Source organism: Talpa occidentalis, unplaced genomic scaffold (genome assembly GCF_014898055.3).
Source record: "Talpa occidentalis isolate TD23 unplaced genomic scaffold, MPIMG_talOcc4v2.1 talOcc4.8, whole genome shotgun sequence".
NCBI lineage: Eukaryota > Metazoa > Chordata > Mammalia > Eulipotyphla > Talpidae > Talpa > Talpa occidentalis.
Genome location: NW_023605194.1, coordinates 66,203,327 through 66,221,352, shown reverse-complemented (window position 1 = coordinate 66,221,352; position 18,026 = coordinate 66,203,327). Strand labels below are relative to the sequence as shown.

The 18,026-nt window shown below is 46.3% G+C and overlaps 2 protein-coding genes across 3 annotated transcripts in view; one reads left to right on the top strand and one right to left on the bottom strand.

Annotated features, from left to right (window-relative positions):
* Nucleotides 1–16,089, bottom strand: part of KLHL22 (kelch like family member 22) — a 45,191-nt gene extending 29,102 nt beyond the window's left edge. Inside the window, exons 1-3 of one of the 2 annotated variants that reach the window (XM_037495753.2) lie at nt 16,043–16,089; nt 10,741–11,006; nt 1,947–2,112 (exon numbers count right to left, since the gene is read on the bottom strand). In XM_037495753.2, coding sequence (XP_037351650.1) covers nt 1,947–2,112; nt 10,741–10,967 — 393 coding nt within the window. In that variant the 5' untranslated portion in view covers nt 10,968–11,006; nt 16,043–16,089. Of the gene's footprint in view, nt 1–1,946; nt 2,113–2,983; nt 3,197–10,740; nt 11,007–16,042 lie in introns of those variants that run through there. The other variant, XM_037495755.2, reaches the window with a different exon arrangement.
* Nucleotides 16,090–16,210: 121 nt separating this feature from the next.
* Nucleotides 16,211–18,026, top strand: part of MED15 (mediator complex subunit 15) — a 78,113-nt gene continuing 76,297 nt past the window's right edge. Inside the window, exon 1 of the mRNA XM_054690623.1 lies at nt 16,211–16,322. Coding sequence (XP_054546598.1) covers nt 16,315–16,322 — 8 coding nt within the window. The 5' untranslated portion in view covers nt 16,211–16,314. The remainder of the gene's footprint in view (nt 16,323–18,026) is intronic.

Here is an 18,026-nt window from a genome sequence, read left to right as displayed (position 1 = left end):
GGGCAGAAGGAGACATAGAGGCTCAGTACCTAGGGTGCTGGCAGAATGGTCATGGGAAACATAGCAAAGGGGATGGGGGAAGGGGCAAGAGAAGCAGACACCATGAGCCCTCTGACTAGAAGGGTCTGGGGGTAGTTGAATACAGGAGGTGAAGTGTTATAAGGCCAGGGAACTAGATGAGGGTTCCCAAAGCAGCAATGAGAGATACTTGGGGACCAAAGAGATCTCTGAATAAAAGAAAATCAACCCTCCTCTCCATCTTGCAAAATGGCAGGTGAAAAAGCTGGCTACTAAGGAGAAGAAATCTGAAGGAGACTGATGGCTGGTGGGAAGGTGAAGAAGGGTAATTCTAAGGCCAAAAAACACCACTGCAGCCAAACCTTTGTCTTAGAAAAACTGGCAGATATTCCTTATCTGCTATATATTTCAGAAAGTGGAAGTATTCAAGTGGAAGTATTCAGCAATTAAATCCAGAATTGAAAGAATAAGGTTCTTGGTACTTGTCACAAAACCAAATGCAGTAACCAGAGTGGTTCAACTTTGCAAAATGCCTACTGTCCTACTGAAGATGTGCCTCAAAAGCTGTTGAGTCACAGCAAAAGACCCTTCAGTTGGCATGTGAGAAGACTGCAGGCTAGTCTCACTCCTGGGACCACTCTGATCAGCCTCACTGGGTGCCACAGAGGTAGGAGGGTGATTCCTAGCAGCTGAGCAGTGATTTACTACTTGTGAATAGACCTCTGTCCATCAATTGAGTTCCCCTGTGTAGGACACACCAGAATTTTGTCATCACCACCTCAACCAAAATTGATACCAATTGTGTGAAAATATCAAAATATCTCACTGATGCTTACTGCAAGAAGCAGCAGCTGTGTAATCCCTGACACCAGAAAGGGGAGATCTGTGACACAGTAGGGGAAACCCAAGATTCCAGAGCAGGGCAAGGTAGATCAGAAAGCTGTGGACTCACAAATTCTGCCAAAATCAAAGCAGTTCCTCAGCTCCAGAGCTACCTCCACTCTGTGTCTGCACTCACAAACGGTATTAACTCACAAATTGGCGTTCTAAATTTCTTACAATGAGCCTAATAAGTGGTCCATAAGAAAAATAAAACTGATCACTCTGGCTAAACTCATATCTACCCACCACATAAGTACAGCATTTCGAGCCCTGCTCAAACCAACCCAAAGCTCACAGAGCAAGCACCACCCACATGCACACTGAGAGGGACAGGGCACAGCAAGGACGGTACCCACAGACACCCTGAATAGGTCGGTTTTCCTAAAATTTGCATTTTTCCTGATTCCTCAAACATGCTCTGATCTCAGAAAAGGTCAGGATAATGAACTCAGCCTACATTTTGCTTCATTTTCAAGAAATGTGGGCACAGATATCTCTCAACCCGGACCAGGATTCTCAATGACAGTTTCTAGGAGCAAAGATTTGTGCAGACCCAGTCCTGGGTAACACCACTGACACCATCAAGTCAACAGAACCTTCTAAAACATATGCCATATTGGCAAAGACACAAAACTTTTCAAATTCTGTAGGAAACCAGTATTGAAAATTCAATGATCAAAGGGAAAGTAGTTTTAGTAATCAATGAAGCAAAGTGCAGAGGACAGGCCAAAAGGAGCTGGTGGCCATGTTGGAAAAACTCACATTACATGCCCAGTCCAGGGTGCTTGTTTCCTTAATCTTTTCAGGGGCTTGGAGATCCAGCAGAAGGAAAGGAATGAGCAGAATAGCAGAGGGCAAAGGCAGAGGGGTCACCTGGGTCAGAAGACCATCAGAGCAGCTCCACTTTAGTGCCCAGGGATGGCATTACTCCACTCCACTCTCTTCTGCTGCCTGAAGTCCTTGCCTGCCCAACTGACACCCATGACATTACCCAGTGGGCATCTGAAGAAAACCTGTTCTGCCTTGAACAAACAGGGAAGACTCACCTGAAGCTGGCAGGCAGCTACCAGCGTCTCCTGGACATTGCTCAGGCTGAGCTCTAGTTCAGAGGTGTATATGAAATGCAGGATTTGGCACATAGCATTATAGGATACGCCATGGATCAGGACCTCTTCCTGCTCCATCTCCTTCAGTCCCCCAGCAAACATTCCTCTGCAAAGCAAAGATAAAACAATGGAGTTATACCAGTTGGGACACCAGCCCAGGCTGAAAAGAGGAGAGTATCCAAGAGGGGAGAGGGTGATGTGGTAAATGGTGTGCCCTAACCGTTGAGTCACACTACAGAAGACACCTGAAGCTCTTTGCCAGGTTTGGGCAGTCATCCTAGAAATCACCCTGTTCTATTTCAGATGGATAACCACCATTCTGCTTTCTCACTCAGTAGCCTCCTGCGGTGTGGACCATGTTCAGCTGGCTTTCTGCTACATGCACTACTAGTCCTACTGGATTACAGCATCAGCTTGGAGCATGTTATAAATGACTAAAATGTAATAAAATCATACAAGCCATTCCATTCAACATACACTTACTGAGTGCCCATGAAGCAACATTCAAAGAACAGGAAAAACAGTGAAGCAAAGTGACAAGACTGCTATGGATACCATGTTTAATGCTAAGGAGGGTGACAATAAAGAAACCAGGTATTTCAGATTGAAGAAATGCTAGGAAGGAGCAACAGGATCTATGAGTCAGGAGTGCTGGCTGGGAGAAGGGGACAGGTAGATGAGGGCAGGCACAGGGCTCCTCTGAGAAAGTGAGATGGGTACAAGGCCAGCCAGGGCATGGCATTCCAGGTGGAAGAGAGGGATGCCCAAGTCCTGAGACAAGAAGGAGGGTGGCACACAAGGCAGTCAGGGCAAGGAGAAAATTGATTGGAAAGTGAGTCAGGCCCAGATCTTGCTATCCCCAGGGTATGATAAAGTCTGGACTAAGACCCACACATAGTGACATGGGATTGGGGAATTTTTCAGACTTGGGTGCCCACTGGCCAGAGTAGAGGGGCTGGAGGTCCAGGGAGGCCCACCTGGCTGGAGAACTGCAGTTGAGACTACCCTGGGTTACGGCGGAGAGAACGTACTCTTGGGGTCATGGTACAATGGCTGGGCAGAATTGAAACAGGTTTAGCCAGGGTGGTGGGAGTCCTATTCCGAAGCCATGAGATGCCCAACACATTCCAGCAGAGATGATAATTAGGCGTTCAGAGGGAAAAGGCTGGTGGTCAATACAGTCATCAAGGCTGAAATATGACAACAGCACAGAGATAATAAAGTGGCTCCTTTTATGTAATTCACACACATATACATGTACCATGGTATATTTCCCTCCCCAGGAGGCACTGTCCCCACAGGCATTCTAGCCACCTCATTATGTATCACGTTTTGACTTAACACACATGGAAATGACTCCCTATTGGTAAACAGGGTTGTCCCTCTCTGTAAAGGATGTCATAACTAATTTAACCTGCTTCTATTGGGTTACATTTGGATTACTTCTGAGTGCCTATTATTTTACCCTGTGAAATAATGGCCCATGACATTTTGCTCATGTGCATCCCAGAATTAGTTCCCATGAAAGCAAATACCTTGTTTCTTTATTATCATCCTCTCTGTCATTATACATGGTATACATAGTAGTCTTGTCACTTGCTTCACTGTTACTCCTTCTGCTCTTTGAATGGTACTTAGTGGGCACTCAGTAAGTATATGCTGAATATAATGGCTTTCATGATTTTATTACTTTTTATTCACTACATGCATTTACACCTTGATAAAGTATTGACCAAAGTTCATGTGCCATCATTCCCAAGAGGGGCCAAGAGGCTGGTCTTATCATGAGATGATACCAGGTCCAACTTCTAGGGAAATAGGGAGAAACCTTAAGCCAGACAAAAGTGCTGTCAAAAGTCAAAAGTCATTTCTATACTCCTTTCTTAATCATTCAGAATTTTTCCCATTTACTATTAGACCTGCTTGGTATTGTCAATTTGAAGAAATCTGCTCTTTTTAAAAATGAGTTCAATTTCTCTTAGCAATCTCGAATTGTTGGATTTTATGACACTTTCTGCCATGAAGAAGTTTATCTGTTTTGAATGAGAACTTATTTTCTTTTCCTTTTTAAAGATTTATTTATTTATGCACACAAGCGCTGGGGTGTAGGCCAGAGGTACGGTGTGTGTGTGTGTGTGTGTGTGTGTGTGTGTGTGTGTGTGTGTGTGTGTGTGTGTGAGAGGATTCATCAGAGACAGAGTGGGGCACAGAACAGGCAGATCTACTGAAATACACTCCTGAGGGGAGCAGCGGTTGAGTCATGAGAGGTCTGCTGCGCCACATGGGTTAGCTCCCTGGACCGGGATCTAACTCACATTGAAGTGGCTGCCCTGAAGTGGCTGCCGACAGCTTCAGAGTGCTGAGACTTAACCCCCTGCACCACCAAGGAGGCCCCTAGCTTTCTGTTTTTCATGTACTCGTTCACATTTAAAATTGTTGATCCAGGCAGCTTTCCTGCCTGCATGTGATTATGCAGGTGCCTCTTTTTCTTTCTCTTTTCATAATAAACACGCCCTTTTAAAATGTAAATAAAGAGGCCTCCTGGTGGTGCAGGGGTTAAAGACACAGAGCTATCAAGTTATGGCCAGCCATTGTAGCACAAGTTAGTTCCCAGGCTGGCCAGGGAGCTAACCCACACGGTGCAGCAGACCTCTCCTGTCTCACCCGGCTGCTCCCCTCAGCAGTGTATTTCAGTATATCTACCTGTTCTTCTCCCCACTCTTGTCTCTAGTGAATCCTCTCACCCTCCCCCACCCCTGAAACCTCCGGCCTACACCCCAGTTTTTGTATGTATAAATAAATAAATCTTCAAAAAATGTAAATAAATAAAACACAAAATAAAATTGATGATCCACCTAAATTAATTTTGGTACAAAGTAAGAAGCAAGGGTTCAATTTTGTTTTCCTAGATGGCGACCCTGCTGTCACATCCCCAACTTGTGACCTTGTCTTTATTACACACAAACTTCCTTAAAGACTTGTGTCTGTTTCCAAACTCCCTATCCTATGCCAATAATCCTTCCATCTCCACTCACCAGAAGCAGTCTCAATGCTGCAGTGTCTGAGATCTTATTAATATAGAGTAAGGCTGGTCTTTCGTTACCTTTGTTTTCAACACTTTCCTGGTTGTTGCTTATTTTTTTAAATTGTGAACTTTGGTTTGTGTAATTCCTTCTGATAAACCACCTTGGCATTTTTATTGGGAATGCACTAAACAAGTGCAGAGATGTGGAGAGAACCAGCATTTCTGTAATGGGCACAGTGGGCTTGTCTATTACGGCAGCATCTGGGTCTTTCTGGAGATTTAGCAGGTCATCTCCACACAGATCTGGCACATGTACATTCTGTTTCTCCCTATACACTTTCTCCACATGCAGACCCTTGGGGCACTTTCCCAGGCTCTATACTTAATATGCACTCTTTTGGAGTGGTCTGGCAGGTTCTCTCAGATTTCCCAGGATTGGCTATTTCAGGCCTGGCCCTCCAGGAACATACTGACCACAGTGAGGATCTCGATACTGGGGCACTGCCTCCAGCAGGGTGCAGGCATGTGTGCTGACTCAGACCTATTTTACCATTTGATGACAGGTTCCCAGCAATGTGTGGACCTTGACTGGATCCTGAATAGAGGGGGGAGGGAGCAGAATTAAGATATTTTGGGGACAACAGGGAAAATGTGGATATGGAGTCACTATCAAATGAAGTTAAATTATAAATTTTCTTAGATTTGTAATTTATAATTACAGATTATAAATTATAATATTATAGATGTCAGAGAGCTTCCTTATTCTTAGAGGCGCAAAGTATTTTAAGATGAACTGTTACATCTGCAACTTACTCTGAAGAGAAAATGGGAAAATATCAGTAATTGATAAATCTAGGTGAAGGGCATAGGTGTTGAAGGTACCTATTTTCCAACTTTTCTGGAGGATTGATATCTTCTCAAAAAAGGAACTGAGAGTATAAAAAGGCCAAAGAAAAAGAACATATCCACTCCTCTGTGTTGTGTTCACCCAACAGTATATGTCTAATCCTTTATCATAATCTTACCGCCTTTCTGTTAACTCTGAATAACATCAAAATAAAAACTTAAAAGGGAAAAAAATGGAAATACCCACATCTTACAACCATTAGGATTGCCAGTATCAAAAAGCAGAAAATAACAAGTATTGGGAAGGATGGGGAGGAATTGAAAAGGAATGTAAAATGATGCCATCACTACAGAAAACAGTATGGTGGTTTCTGAAAAAAGAATTAAAGAGTTATCAAATGATTCAGCAATCCCACTTCTAGGTATATACCCAAAAGAATTAAAAGGATCTTGACATTTGTATACTTGAGCTCTTAGCAGCAATATTCACTACAGCCAAGATGTAAAAAAAACCCAGTGTCCACTGATGGATGAACAGATACTCAAAATAAGGTATATTCATTCAATGGAATACTGTTCAGCCTTCAAAAGGAAATTCGTTACATGCTTTGCATGGATGAACCTCAAGGATAAGTGAAGACAGTAACAAAAGGAAAAATGTTATCTGCTTCCACTTATACTGAAGTTCCTAAAGTAGTCACATTCATGGAACAGAAAGTAGGATGGTGGATATGCAGGCCTGGAAGATGAAGAAATGGGGTGTTGTTAATGGGTTCAAAGTTTGTTCTGAAAGAGAAAAAACTGCTAGAGGTTGGATGTACAACAATGTGACTATACTTAATACCTATCTGTTCACTTAAAAATGGTTAAGATGATAAACTTTACATGATGTTTCTTTTAAAATCACACAAACACACACACACACACAGATAGAGAGAGAGAGAGAGAGATAGAGAGATTGTTCACCAGGCAGCAGGGGACTGTGCAAATAACTAGAAGGCACAGGATAACATAGAATATTCTGCAGTATGATGAGGTCAAAAGTCACCTCTACCAGAATATTAGACCCAGAACGGTAAAAGGTGCCAATGAGCTGCCCCAGATTTAAAGTATGTGTGTTGGGGGAAAGGGGAGATCATCCTGTGCCATCTTGGTTCAGGCCTCTAATAACTCATCCAAACTCTAAAACCAGGCATACTTCAAAATTTAGAAGATTTCAACTGGGGAAACACGTACCCAAGCCATGTATGATGTCACACTCTTGTGAGATCTGAGTCAGTAGCTCATACCCAAACACATCAATATTTCCTTTTCTCGTTTTTTTAAGATTTATTTATTTATTTACACAAGCACCGGGTACAGGCAGAAGGGAGGAAGGGTGAGAGAATTCACCACAGCCAGAGTGGGGAACAGAATAGGCAGACCAACGAAATACACTGCTGAGGGGAGCAGGGGGCAAAGCCGGAGAGGTCTGTGGCGCCACGTGGGACCCTCGCTGGCGGCTGGGGATCTAACCGAGGCTGCAGGCAGCTTCGCAGTCCAGCACTCAACCGCTGCGCCACCAGGGGAGGCCCCACTTCAATATTTCCAAAGCAAAAGGTATAAAGAGGGGCCTCCTGGTGATGCAAGGGGTTAAGCACCGCACTATGAAGGAATCCACAGCCTCTGCAGCATGAGTTTGATCCCCGGCCAGGGAGAAACCCGAATGGCACAGCAGACCTCTACTGTCTCACCCGCTGCTCCCCTCAGCAGTGTATTTCAGTCAATCTGTTTGTTCTGCTTTCCACTGTCTCTGGTGGAACCTCTCACCCCCTGCATCTCTGGCCTGTACCCCAGCTCTTGTATGCATAAATAAATCTTAAAAAAAATTTTTAAAAAGGTATAAAGAAGTAGAGAGTAGGATAAAAATATAATTAACCTCTTATCAGTTCAGAATAGGTTTTGTGGTTTAATGAATTTGTGCCAAACTTATAAAAAAGAATTAAAAAATGGCAACATTAGGAGAACTCAGTTCTTCCTTCCCCTACAAAGGTCAAGGGTTGGACAGCTATTCACGAGTAAAAACATCTTTTGAAAAGCCCTAACGTACACTTAGGAAGTTTTAGCAACAAAGTGGAAATAACAACTTTCAATTTCAGAGCATTTGGGGTTTCGATTTTTTTGACCCTCTCAAAAAGTGATTTAGCTTCAGAAATAGACGCTGACTGTGTCTGTAGATAGTTATAAGCTAGCTTACCTTTGATTGATTGAGGTCTCTTATTATAAGTAAGAGTCTCTAATGTGGAACTAGCTTCAGTTTCAGGAACAAGTCCACCTGGACCAGGATCTACTGCTCTGGACTTCCATTAGGTATGGTGGAGCCCCGTGTGCCGAGTCTTACTGAGGATCTTCACACTGTCATTCGCAAACAATACGTAGTTTCCTCCTGTGTACAGCTGTCTACATTTTTATATCAAAGTTATGTAAACCTCATAAATATATTTGGAAACATCCTTTTTCTGCTCTGGAAAAATTTAGATGGCAATGGAGTCGGTTTCTAAAAGGCACAACTCCCCCAGACACATCTGGGCTAAGTACTCTTATGAGTATATAACTTTTTCTTGAGAGTAAGGTTCTATTAATTTATATTTTCTTAAAAATCATCAATTTTATCCTAATTTTCAAAATCACAGGCACTGAGTTAAGTAAAGCTGTCTATCTTACAATTCACAGACGTTAAAATTAAGGGAGACATGAGATGACACATATCACAGTACCGTGTTGTTCAGCTTCTGGCATGTCATCCCACACGACAGAAAACGAGACATCCACTGCAGCATCCAGGCTGTTGGCCACCCACCCAAAGCCCTCTCTCTACTCTTGCCCACATCAGACATTACACATCCTTCACGTTTTCACCAGTCTTCTTGTCCTGTACCATTTGTTCTAAATCAAAATGAGTGAAACAAATAATAAACATGCTAATGCGTGGGAATGATATAGTTTATGTATCTATCTGAGATGAGTCTGGATTCTCCCAATGTCATTGTCACACACACCCCTTCCCATTTCCAGTGGAAAAGGGGGTGTCAACATGTATGATGACCTCTCCCATGAGAGGCCTCCCTGAGGGTAGCTATGCAAGAGCTAGGAATCACGCCAGGAGGAGGTGGAAACACACAGGTTTTCAATGAACGAGGGAAAGGTGGTGTATGTATCTGTCCTTTGAGAAGAGTGCTGTGGCCATGATACTCAGGATGGCCCACACATGGAGAACAGCCCCAGCCTGAAGGGCTGCAAGTGTGTGTCAAGGAGGTTGCTCTCGTCCTAGAACCCCATCAGCCTCTCCCACACAGGCCCTGAGCTGGCCACCCCCAGGCCAGGAGGGCTGCAGGGCAAGGCCATCTAGGCTCAGGTCCTCCATGCAGTGGCTCTCAGAAACCCAACACTGCCCTCTGTTCTGTGTATTATCTCAAAGCTAAGTAACAGCTTCAGCTGAACCCCCAATGAACTAATGGCTTACTGCTATCCCTGGACATGTCTGCCCCAAGAAACCACTGAGTCATAATCTCCAAAAATTTCTTCTGGAAAACAGGAGGTACTTAAACCATAAAGAACTATCTTGTTTGATAGCACCTAAAACCAAAAAATGAGAACCACAAGCAAGCAATGAAGATAAAACAATCAGAGCTGGAAAGGAAGGACCGTGTCTTTGTGTCGCATGCAGCACCCATTGGTTGGCCAAGGGTAGATCTCTCTCCCTCTGAATCTCATCTCATCTGTATGAAGTGAGGGGAGTGGTGCCAATTCTTCCCAGTGTACTAAGGGCTGGAATGGAGTCTTGCAGGAGGCCATGAGAAACCTAGGTGGGGCCACAGAACTCAAGGAGGGTCAGATCTAAGACCTCAGGAATGAGAAGGTATGAGCCAGACAGCTAACAGACAGGAAGGATGGCACAGAAGTGGTGACTCTCCATAACATGTGGCTGTGTGAATGATGCATATGCAGAACTTATGAACCAGCCTCACCTTCCATAATCATAAGGTACCAAAGGTCCTCAGAAGTGACCAGGGCTCATGTGGGCTCCCAGCCAGCATTACAAAAACACGTGAGGTAGGGGAATTGGCACAGCAAGACTAAGGTATAAGGTGTCATGGTGTTTTAAAAAAAGGTGTATATGTATAGAGGGAAAGCAAGTATGACAAAATGCTAACAACTGGTATTCAGGTGTAATATTATTCTTTTCCATAGATTTGAAGTTTTAAAAATGTAATGCTGGGAGGGCCTCCCTGGTGGCGCAAGGGGTTAAGTCGCAGGACTGTGAAGCTGTCCACAGCAACTGCAGCATGAGTTTGATCCCCAGCCAGGGAGGTAACCCACATGGTACAGCAGACCTCTCCTGACTTTCCCGCTGCTCCCCTCAGCAGTGTATTTCAGTAGATCTGCCTGTTCTGCTCCCCACTCTGTCTCTGGTGAATCCTCTCACCCCCTATACTTCTGCCCTGTACCCCAGTTCGTGTATGCATAAATAAATCAATCTTTAAAAAAATGTAATTCTGGGAAAATGTTTCCTACTAAGACACTGTACTTAGAGCAAAAAATTCATTTTATAAAGTATGATATTAAAAATCCAGCATACCATCTTCAAAAATAAAAGAGAACATGCCCTAGACACAAGAAGGCTGAAAGAAAAACCAACTCTTAAGACCTTTTTTCACTCCCTGTTGAGTTATCACAAGGAGCCGGGGAGAAGCTCTGAGTGAGGTGAAGCTGGGAGCTTCTGACTGGCCCTTTTAGCCCCTCCAGTGGCTATCTGTACATCTACCCAGTGAAGCCAGCATTACATGTATTATTTCGCTTAGAGACCGGGGATAGGTCACTCACCTGAAGTAATCGCAGGACGCAGCTAGTAGGATGCGGTGGGCCTCAATGTGTCTCCCCTCCACCACCAGAACAACATCAAAGAGGATGCCGCTGTCCCGGAGAGCCAGCAATCCCCGGAGTAAAGCCTGGGAATGCTGCGTGCTCCGATAGGTGTTGTTGACACAGTGAGGATGTGAGGGCTGCACAGGCACCTTGCCCAGCTGGGTGAACTCCTGCTCCTCAGCCATCCTGACCACCACACCAGACCTCACCAGTGAGGCCGTCAGCTGGCAAGACAGAGAGGACAGCAAATGAGGAAGGGTGGCAGTACCACAAAGTGCCAGTCCTGATTCCAGGAGGACCTGCTGCTCACAGGTCCTGCTCCTCCCTCCAGTTCACCTGTGCTTTTCCTGTTGTCTCTAACCCTCTCCCCTCCCACTGCTCATCCAAAGTTGCCTTCTTCATGATGACCTGTGTGTCCTTTCATCGCTAAGATTCTTCACCCTCTATTAATTAACTCCTTCAGCTTTGCTGTGAAACAGAAGGGCCTTGAAGACAGACCAACCTTGGCTGGAGCACCTATCCCACCATGATTCCTGCATCACCAACCTGCATCTCAGGTTCCTCAACTGAAGAAAAAGGGAAACAAAAGCAGCCAATCCGATGGGGAAATTAAAATTGGTCAACAATGAACATAAAGTACCAGCACAAACCAGCTTCTCAAGAGCTCTCCTCTCTGAGGAAGAACCAGGTTCCCCACAGGAATGGATGCATAAAAATGATAAGGCCTGACTGAGCAGTGGTCAGGAGACAACACTGTAAGGCAGTGGGATGGGAATTCTAGGACCTGCCTTCCTTTACCCAGAACCTCAGAGTTAAGCATGGTAATTTTAGGACTTGATGCACTGGAGATCACCTGCATTGTGTTTTACATTCAAGGTAAAATAAATACATAAATACATAAATAAATACATATGGCATTACCTTCTAATAACTAAGTTCAAAAATGCACACTAAATTGAGTAGGCGCTTCAGAAACCCAAGCAGTAAACCAAATTTATGCAAACACTTTGACCACAAACCTGTATCCCACTGGAAGCAAACATGGACAGCAGGCTGCTGCTGCTGCTGCTGCTATGGGTCGGGGTGGCCAGGACGGCACTGCCAGCCAGTACATGGAGCTAGGCATCAAGAGCCTTCTCAACTACAGTTACTCCAGCATTTACTTCCCCAAGTTTGTGGCTTTTCCAATTTCCTACTGTATCTTTTAAAGAGAAAATGGAAAGTAGTCTACTACGAAACTGCCAAAAAGGACTCCCTTCTCACTACCACTTCCTATGCTTCCTCCTCTCCAGGGCCCTGCTTGCTCTGGACAATCCAAGGCTTCCTATCAGACATGTTCACTTCTCCTCTGTGTTGTAACTTCAGTCTGTCTCCTGGCCTTAGGACCTCCACCCACTCACCCACCTGTTATTCCTCAACCTGGACTGGCTCCTGCTTTCTTACTAAGCCTACAAGCTAAGGCACATCTCCTCACCCCTTGCCAGTAAACTCTGCCCCAAGGCAATGACCTCTTTTTTGACACACCTTGCCCCAGGTCACCCGTTTCCCAAGAGACTACCTTGCTATCCCAAGCGCACCTCCAGTTTGATGCCAAATCAAGCCAGCAACCCTCCCAATTAATATGATTTTGTTACGTATATAGGCACCATTTCCTTACCAGAAACCCATGGGCCCTCCCCGGTGGCACAGCGGTTGAGCGCTGGGTTGCGAAGCTGCCCGCAGCTTGTATAAATAAATAAATAAATAAATAAATAAATAAATCTTTAAAAAAAAAAAAAAAAGAGTCCTTCTCCTCTCCTGTCTCAGGTAGCCATCCCTTATTCCTCCAAGGCCACCACTCTGGGTCAGATCGCAGCAATGATGCTCTAATTGGTTTCCCATCTCTTAAAGAGATGGCTCTCCAGGATCTCCCAGGCTCTCCTGCCCAGGCTGTATGGAGTCCCTAAAGGCCCCTAGACTTGGCTCAGATACTCATTCCCTTATACTGTCACTAGTCCTTATACCAAAAAGTATATCTGTCCTCTCTAAACAACTGGGCCTTTTCATCTCTTATTAATCCCAGTGTTGGTTAAGATCTAGTTCAATCTCTTCTCTCCCCCATCACTTCACCAAGTACAAGACAGGCTTGCTCCACCACCGATGTTGTCCTATGTACCCAACACAGGAGACTGTGGCTCCTTGAGGGGTAGGGCTTACCTGACACACACACCTCAGCCCCACGGCCCTTTGCATAACTTGCTAATCACAGAACTCTGGGGGACTTAACTCCTATTGCCAAGTCACAGTACAAGTAGAGTACAACAGGAAGACCACCTCCTTGGATGGGCAGAGCAAATTTGTCCAACACAATTTAAGGAACTAAGCAAGGTGTGAAGAAAAATGAACTGATTTCCTGCTCTGAAGGAGCACAACTCATAGTGTAACACATTCAAGACCACATATCACAGGGCCTCCCTGGTGGCGCAGGGGTTAAAGTCTCAGTGCTCTCAAGCTATCGCCAGCCACTGTGGCAAGAGTTAGATCCCTGGTCAGGGAGCTGACCCACATGGCACAGCAGACCTCTCCTGTCTTGCCCGCTGCTCCCCTCAGCAGTATATTTCAGTAGATCCACCTGTTCTGCTACCCACTCTGTCTCTGGTGAATCCTCTCACCTCTCACACCTCTGACCTACATCCCAGTTCTTGTATGCACAAATAAATAAATCTTAAACACACACACACACACCACATCACGGCCTTATTCATAAAGCAAGCACTAGCTAGAGCTCTAATGCCTATCCTTGGGAAAGGTGTTGCAGCACTATGACTCAACAGAACACCAGACAACAGCTAAATGAAAAACTAGAATTTAACTAGTTATGAACTTGTAGAGATCTCAAAGCCACATGGAGAAAGAATAGCATATTGCATAATCCACACAGTAGAATTTCATTTACAAAATATATGTAAACACACAAAACAATATTGCTTAATATTGCTTACTCATAGTTGTTATGGTATAATAGACACATGTCATAGGAATTCAGTGTCATATTATCTTCTGGAAGGAAAATTAGGATGTTTATTTGTTAAAAAAAATCAAGCAAAAAAAAAAAAAGAAGACAGGGGCTTCCCTGGTGGCACCAAGGGGTTAAGACAGCACTATGAAGCTATCCACAGCCACTGCAGCATGAGTTTGATCCCCGGCCAGGAAGGTGACCCACATGGCGCAGCAGACCTCTCCTGTCTCACCCACTGCTCCCCTCAGCAGTGTCTTCTGTCCGTCTGCCTGTTCTGCTACCCCCTCTGTCTCTGGTGAATCCTCTCAACCCCCTCATCTCTGGCCTGCACCTCTGCTCTTGTATGCATAAATAAATACATCTAAAAAAAAAAAAAAAAGACAAAACATTAGGATCTCTAAGAGATAGTAAGTTATTATCTATATTTCTCTGTAAGTGTGGAATATGTAATAGATTCTCAAACTTACTTTTGAATAGGTAATAGTCACAGGATTCAATTCAAAAGGCACAGGAAGGTATATTATAAATTTAAATTTCCCTCTAATCTGTGTTCTGAACAGATCTTCTTTCAGAGGAAACTATCACCTGCCCCTTCCCCTTTACACCCTTATAGGTGGCATCTATGGATTCACAGGCAAATCTGTACATCTACAACATTTCTCTCCTTTTATTAGCTTTTGCAAGACAACTTAATATCCCTCCCACAGTTCACTGTTTGGTTAACCACATTTTTATTTAATCAGTACTTTTCAGAGAGACACCTGGGTTTCCTCCATGTTTCCCATTGCAAACAGTTTCGTACTGAAAATCATTTTGATGTGCCATACATGCAACAGTTATGAGAAAAATGTATTTGATACAGAATTGCTGGGTCATGTTAATTTTAATCTGCATTTTTCATTTTAGTTGATTTGCCAAATTGCTCTCCACAGAGGTTGTTCCAATTAATCTTCCACCAGAAAAGTATGTGAATGTAATTCCAACTACTGACTAGCTCACCAAGTGTTTTTTAATCGCTGCTGACTTAGATGAAAAACAGCATTTCACAGTGTAACCACATTTTTGTAATTGACAATAGTTCAAAAAATAGAAAATCAGGTGGAACGTAGGACATCCTTTGTGTTTTCCTTTCCATGGCTGTCTTTCTGAAAGAAATGTTCTCACTCAGCGGGCGCCCTCATCCACCGATTAATTTTACTGGTGCTACTCTATCCTGAAGTCACTTCCAGCATTAAGTTCCATCAGGTCTCATAATATTCCCCATTCTAATTATCAAAAGCAAGGCCACTCCATTCTGACTGATTAAAGCTTTCCATAGAGGAAAGCAGGACGGAAGCTTTATGTCTCAAGAAGGTACAAATTGAACGACATAAAATTAATTTTTGTAAATTTATGGATGATAGAGTCAAAAGCATTTTAGAATTTTCAATTCAACAACATTTACTGAGTAGATCCTCAGGTCGCCGTAGGACCCTAAAACAGAATCTGTCCCCAACGAACCCCAAATTCACGGCAGCACGAAGCAAAGTATGCAACAAAGGCTAAGTGGACTGCTAAGGAAGAGGAGAGGGTGCTCATTTCCAGAGAAGGGACACTGCACAGGGGTGCTGATTCGAATGAGCTCCGGGCCCACCGAGGCTAGGAGCAGAGCCGGGGCAGAAAGCGCAGGCTGCCCCGCCACTCCAGCCTGCCCAGAATTAGAAAAAGTCTGAATGGGCGGCCTTTGCGACCCAAAGGTTTTGCACTGACAGAGTGAAGTCTGGCTTTCCTCAGGAAACCGGGTAAGCTGGCGAGACTAGGATTCCTCGGCTGCAGTCCTCGGCCTTGGTGCGCGGCTCAGTAAACTGAGGCTCGGCTGACCGAAGTCCAAAGGTCGCACCAGGTGGCATCCGCCCGCCTGTTGCAGGACCGTCCCCTGCCCCCCGCCCCCCAACACACACACGCCGCGCAGAGCGGAGGGTCGCGTCCGGGAAGGCCGCGCTCGGTGACCCGCCTCAGGTGACAGAGCAGGGGGCCCCTCAAGCGCGCGGAAACCCCGGAACCCGAGAGCATCAGCTCCCGCCCAGCTGCACCCAGGGGTCCCGCCCGCCGCGCCCCAGCCACGTCAGGCCGCGAGCTCCGCTCAAGCCGCCGCCCCGGCAACTGCGGCCCGCTCCCGCGTCCCCCGCGCGGCTCGTCCCGACCGGCGGGCGCTCGCCTCCAGCCGCACGCCGCCCGCGCTCGCAGCCAACCTGCCCGCCCCGCCCGCGCCTCGCAGCTCACCTGGTGTCGCCGCAAGCCGAGGCCGCACTAGCTGGAGGCGGGGCGGGGCCTCGGGCACGTCACGTGGCCACACTGCGCAGGCGCGCGCGGGCGCGGACGGAGGCCCGGGAGCGCCGGCCTGGGGGCGCCACATTGGGGGCCGCCGGGGGAGGCGCCGCCTGCGGCCGCCCTGCTGTGGAATCGCTCTTGCGGATGTTTCTGCGGAGAAGGGCCCTGACAGTCGAGGGGCGGCGCCTCTCCGCACCTGGCGCACTCCTGGCGGAGCCGGACGGATGACGGAGTAAATAAACGAGGGACTACGTGTTGGAGAGGGCGGCACCCTGTGAATCCACTTACTCCCTCTGCGCCCTCTTCACTCCGGCGTTCCTCCCTCATCCACCCGTTCTCGCCTCCGCTCCCACCCGCCCACTCGCGTGTCCTTCCGTCCCTGCCGCCTTCATGCCCCTCCTCGGTCCCTCCGCCACTCACCCACTTCCGCCCGCCTCACTCCCCCTCTCAGGCGCCTGGGTGAGAAGCGACGGAAGGGGCGAGGCGACACTCTTCTGCGTCTGTTAGATTTCTGAGACCGTCCCGTCCACCCAGACTGCGGCGTCACTTCATTCCCTCTGTCACTCCTTTGTTCATCCCCTCCCTGTCTTCTTCCCTCATTGCCTCCCACCCTTTGGTCCAAATAGCCTGCTCTGCCTCTGCGGCTGCCTGCCCTCTGCTGGACTTTGGGGAACTTGGTAAACACAGTCAGTGTGAACAGGTGTCTGTTTTCCTGTTTACTGAGAGAAGGTCCGATTCCTAACCCAAAGGCCTGGCTTCAGCAATGCAGAAGGAGGCTCTTGGCATTCATTTTTCTCCACCCCACCTCCGAAAGGGTTCCACCCTCTGAGGCTCATCTCTAAAAGTGCATCCAGAGATTAGAGCCAGAGGAGCCTCCTAGTGATAGGAGCCAGGATGTTCTGTCATTCTGTTTTGAGAGGAAATACGAATAGCTCATTGTCTGAAAGCAAGATGGAAGGGAATGTAAAAGGGGAAGAAAAAAAAAAAAGGAAAGCACTCTATTGGCTGAGCCCAAAATGTTTTCTGAGTGTCCAGACAAGGGCCAGGAGAATAGTATCAAACTTTAGGAACAGAGTTTCCCAATGGGAGTAAGATTCCAGAAAGATTTTCTGGAGAAGGTGACCCCCCCAGCTGTGTAACAGATGAGGACTCTTGGGGAACACGAAAAGCATTCCAGGATAGAGACAGTGTCAGCAAATACATGGAAGCAAGATCTTACAAAGTGAGTGGTCAGGGGACTTCCAGGAGTTTTTAAGCCTAAAGGGAATGTTGGAGACCAGACCCTGTTCTCTGGAGGCTGAACATGGCCCTGAGGGCAGACTTCAGCTGGGCAGGCAGATGCCAATGTGCATTGCAGAGGCTGGACTGGAGAGCAGGAGAAGGAGGCTGAGCAAGGCAGCAGCCAGACTGTGGCCTAGGGGGGCAAAGAGTGAAAACAGAAGGTATTGTTGGCTGGAAATCTGAAAAGGAGGCAAGTATGAGTGAGTGGCTGGTGAGGAGGGGTGAGCCCAAGAAATGGTGGGGATAATGTGGCCACCTTAGTCACAAGGATGCTGGGGCAAGAACAGGTTTGAAGGAATACAAGACTTACCTTACCTCTAAGCAAGGTGAGGAAGCTGCAGATAAGGGTCTTCTTTATGAGATGAGGAAGTGATAAAATGAGCCAGGACAAGTATTGGGTAAAGAAGAGTGGGCTGAAGGCGAGCACCAGGCACATTGGTGTACCAAGGGCCACCCAGGGAGCAGGAACCCACTGAGGGCACAGGGAAGAGCAGTCTCAAAGGTCCAATGAGACCTGGTATGTGCGTGACCTCAAAGTGGAAAGGAGGCAAACCTGGGTATGCAACAGGGAGGCCTCTGGTGTGTTTCCAGAAGCCCTTTCCTTGGAGTGATGAAGCCATCCTATAGTGATTGACGTATAAAGGAGGTAAGGACA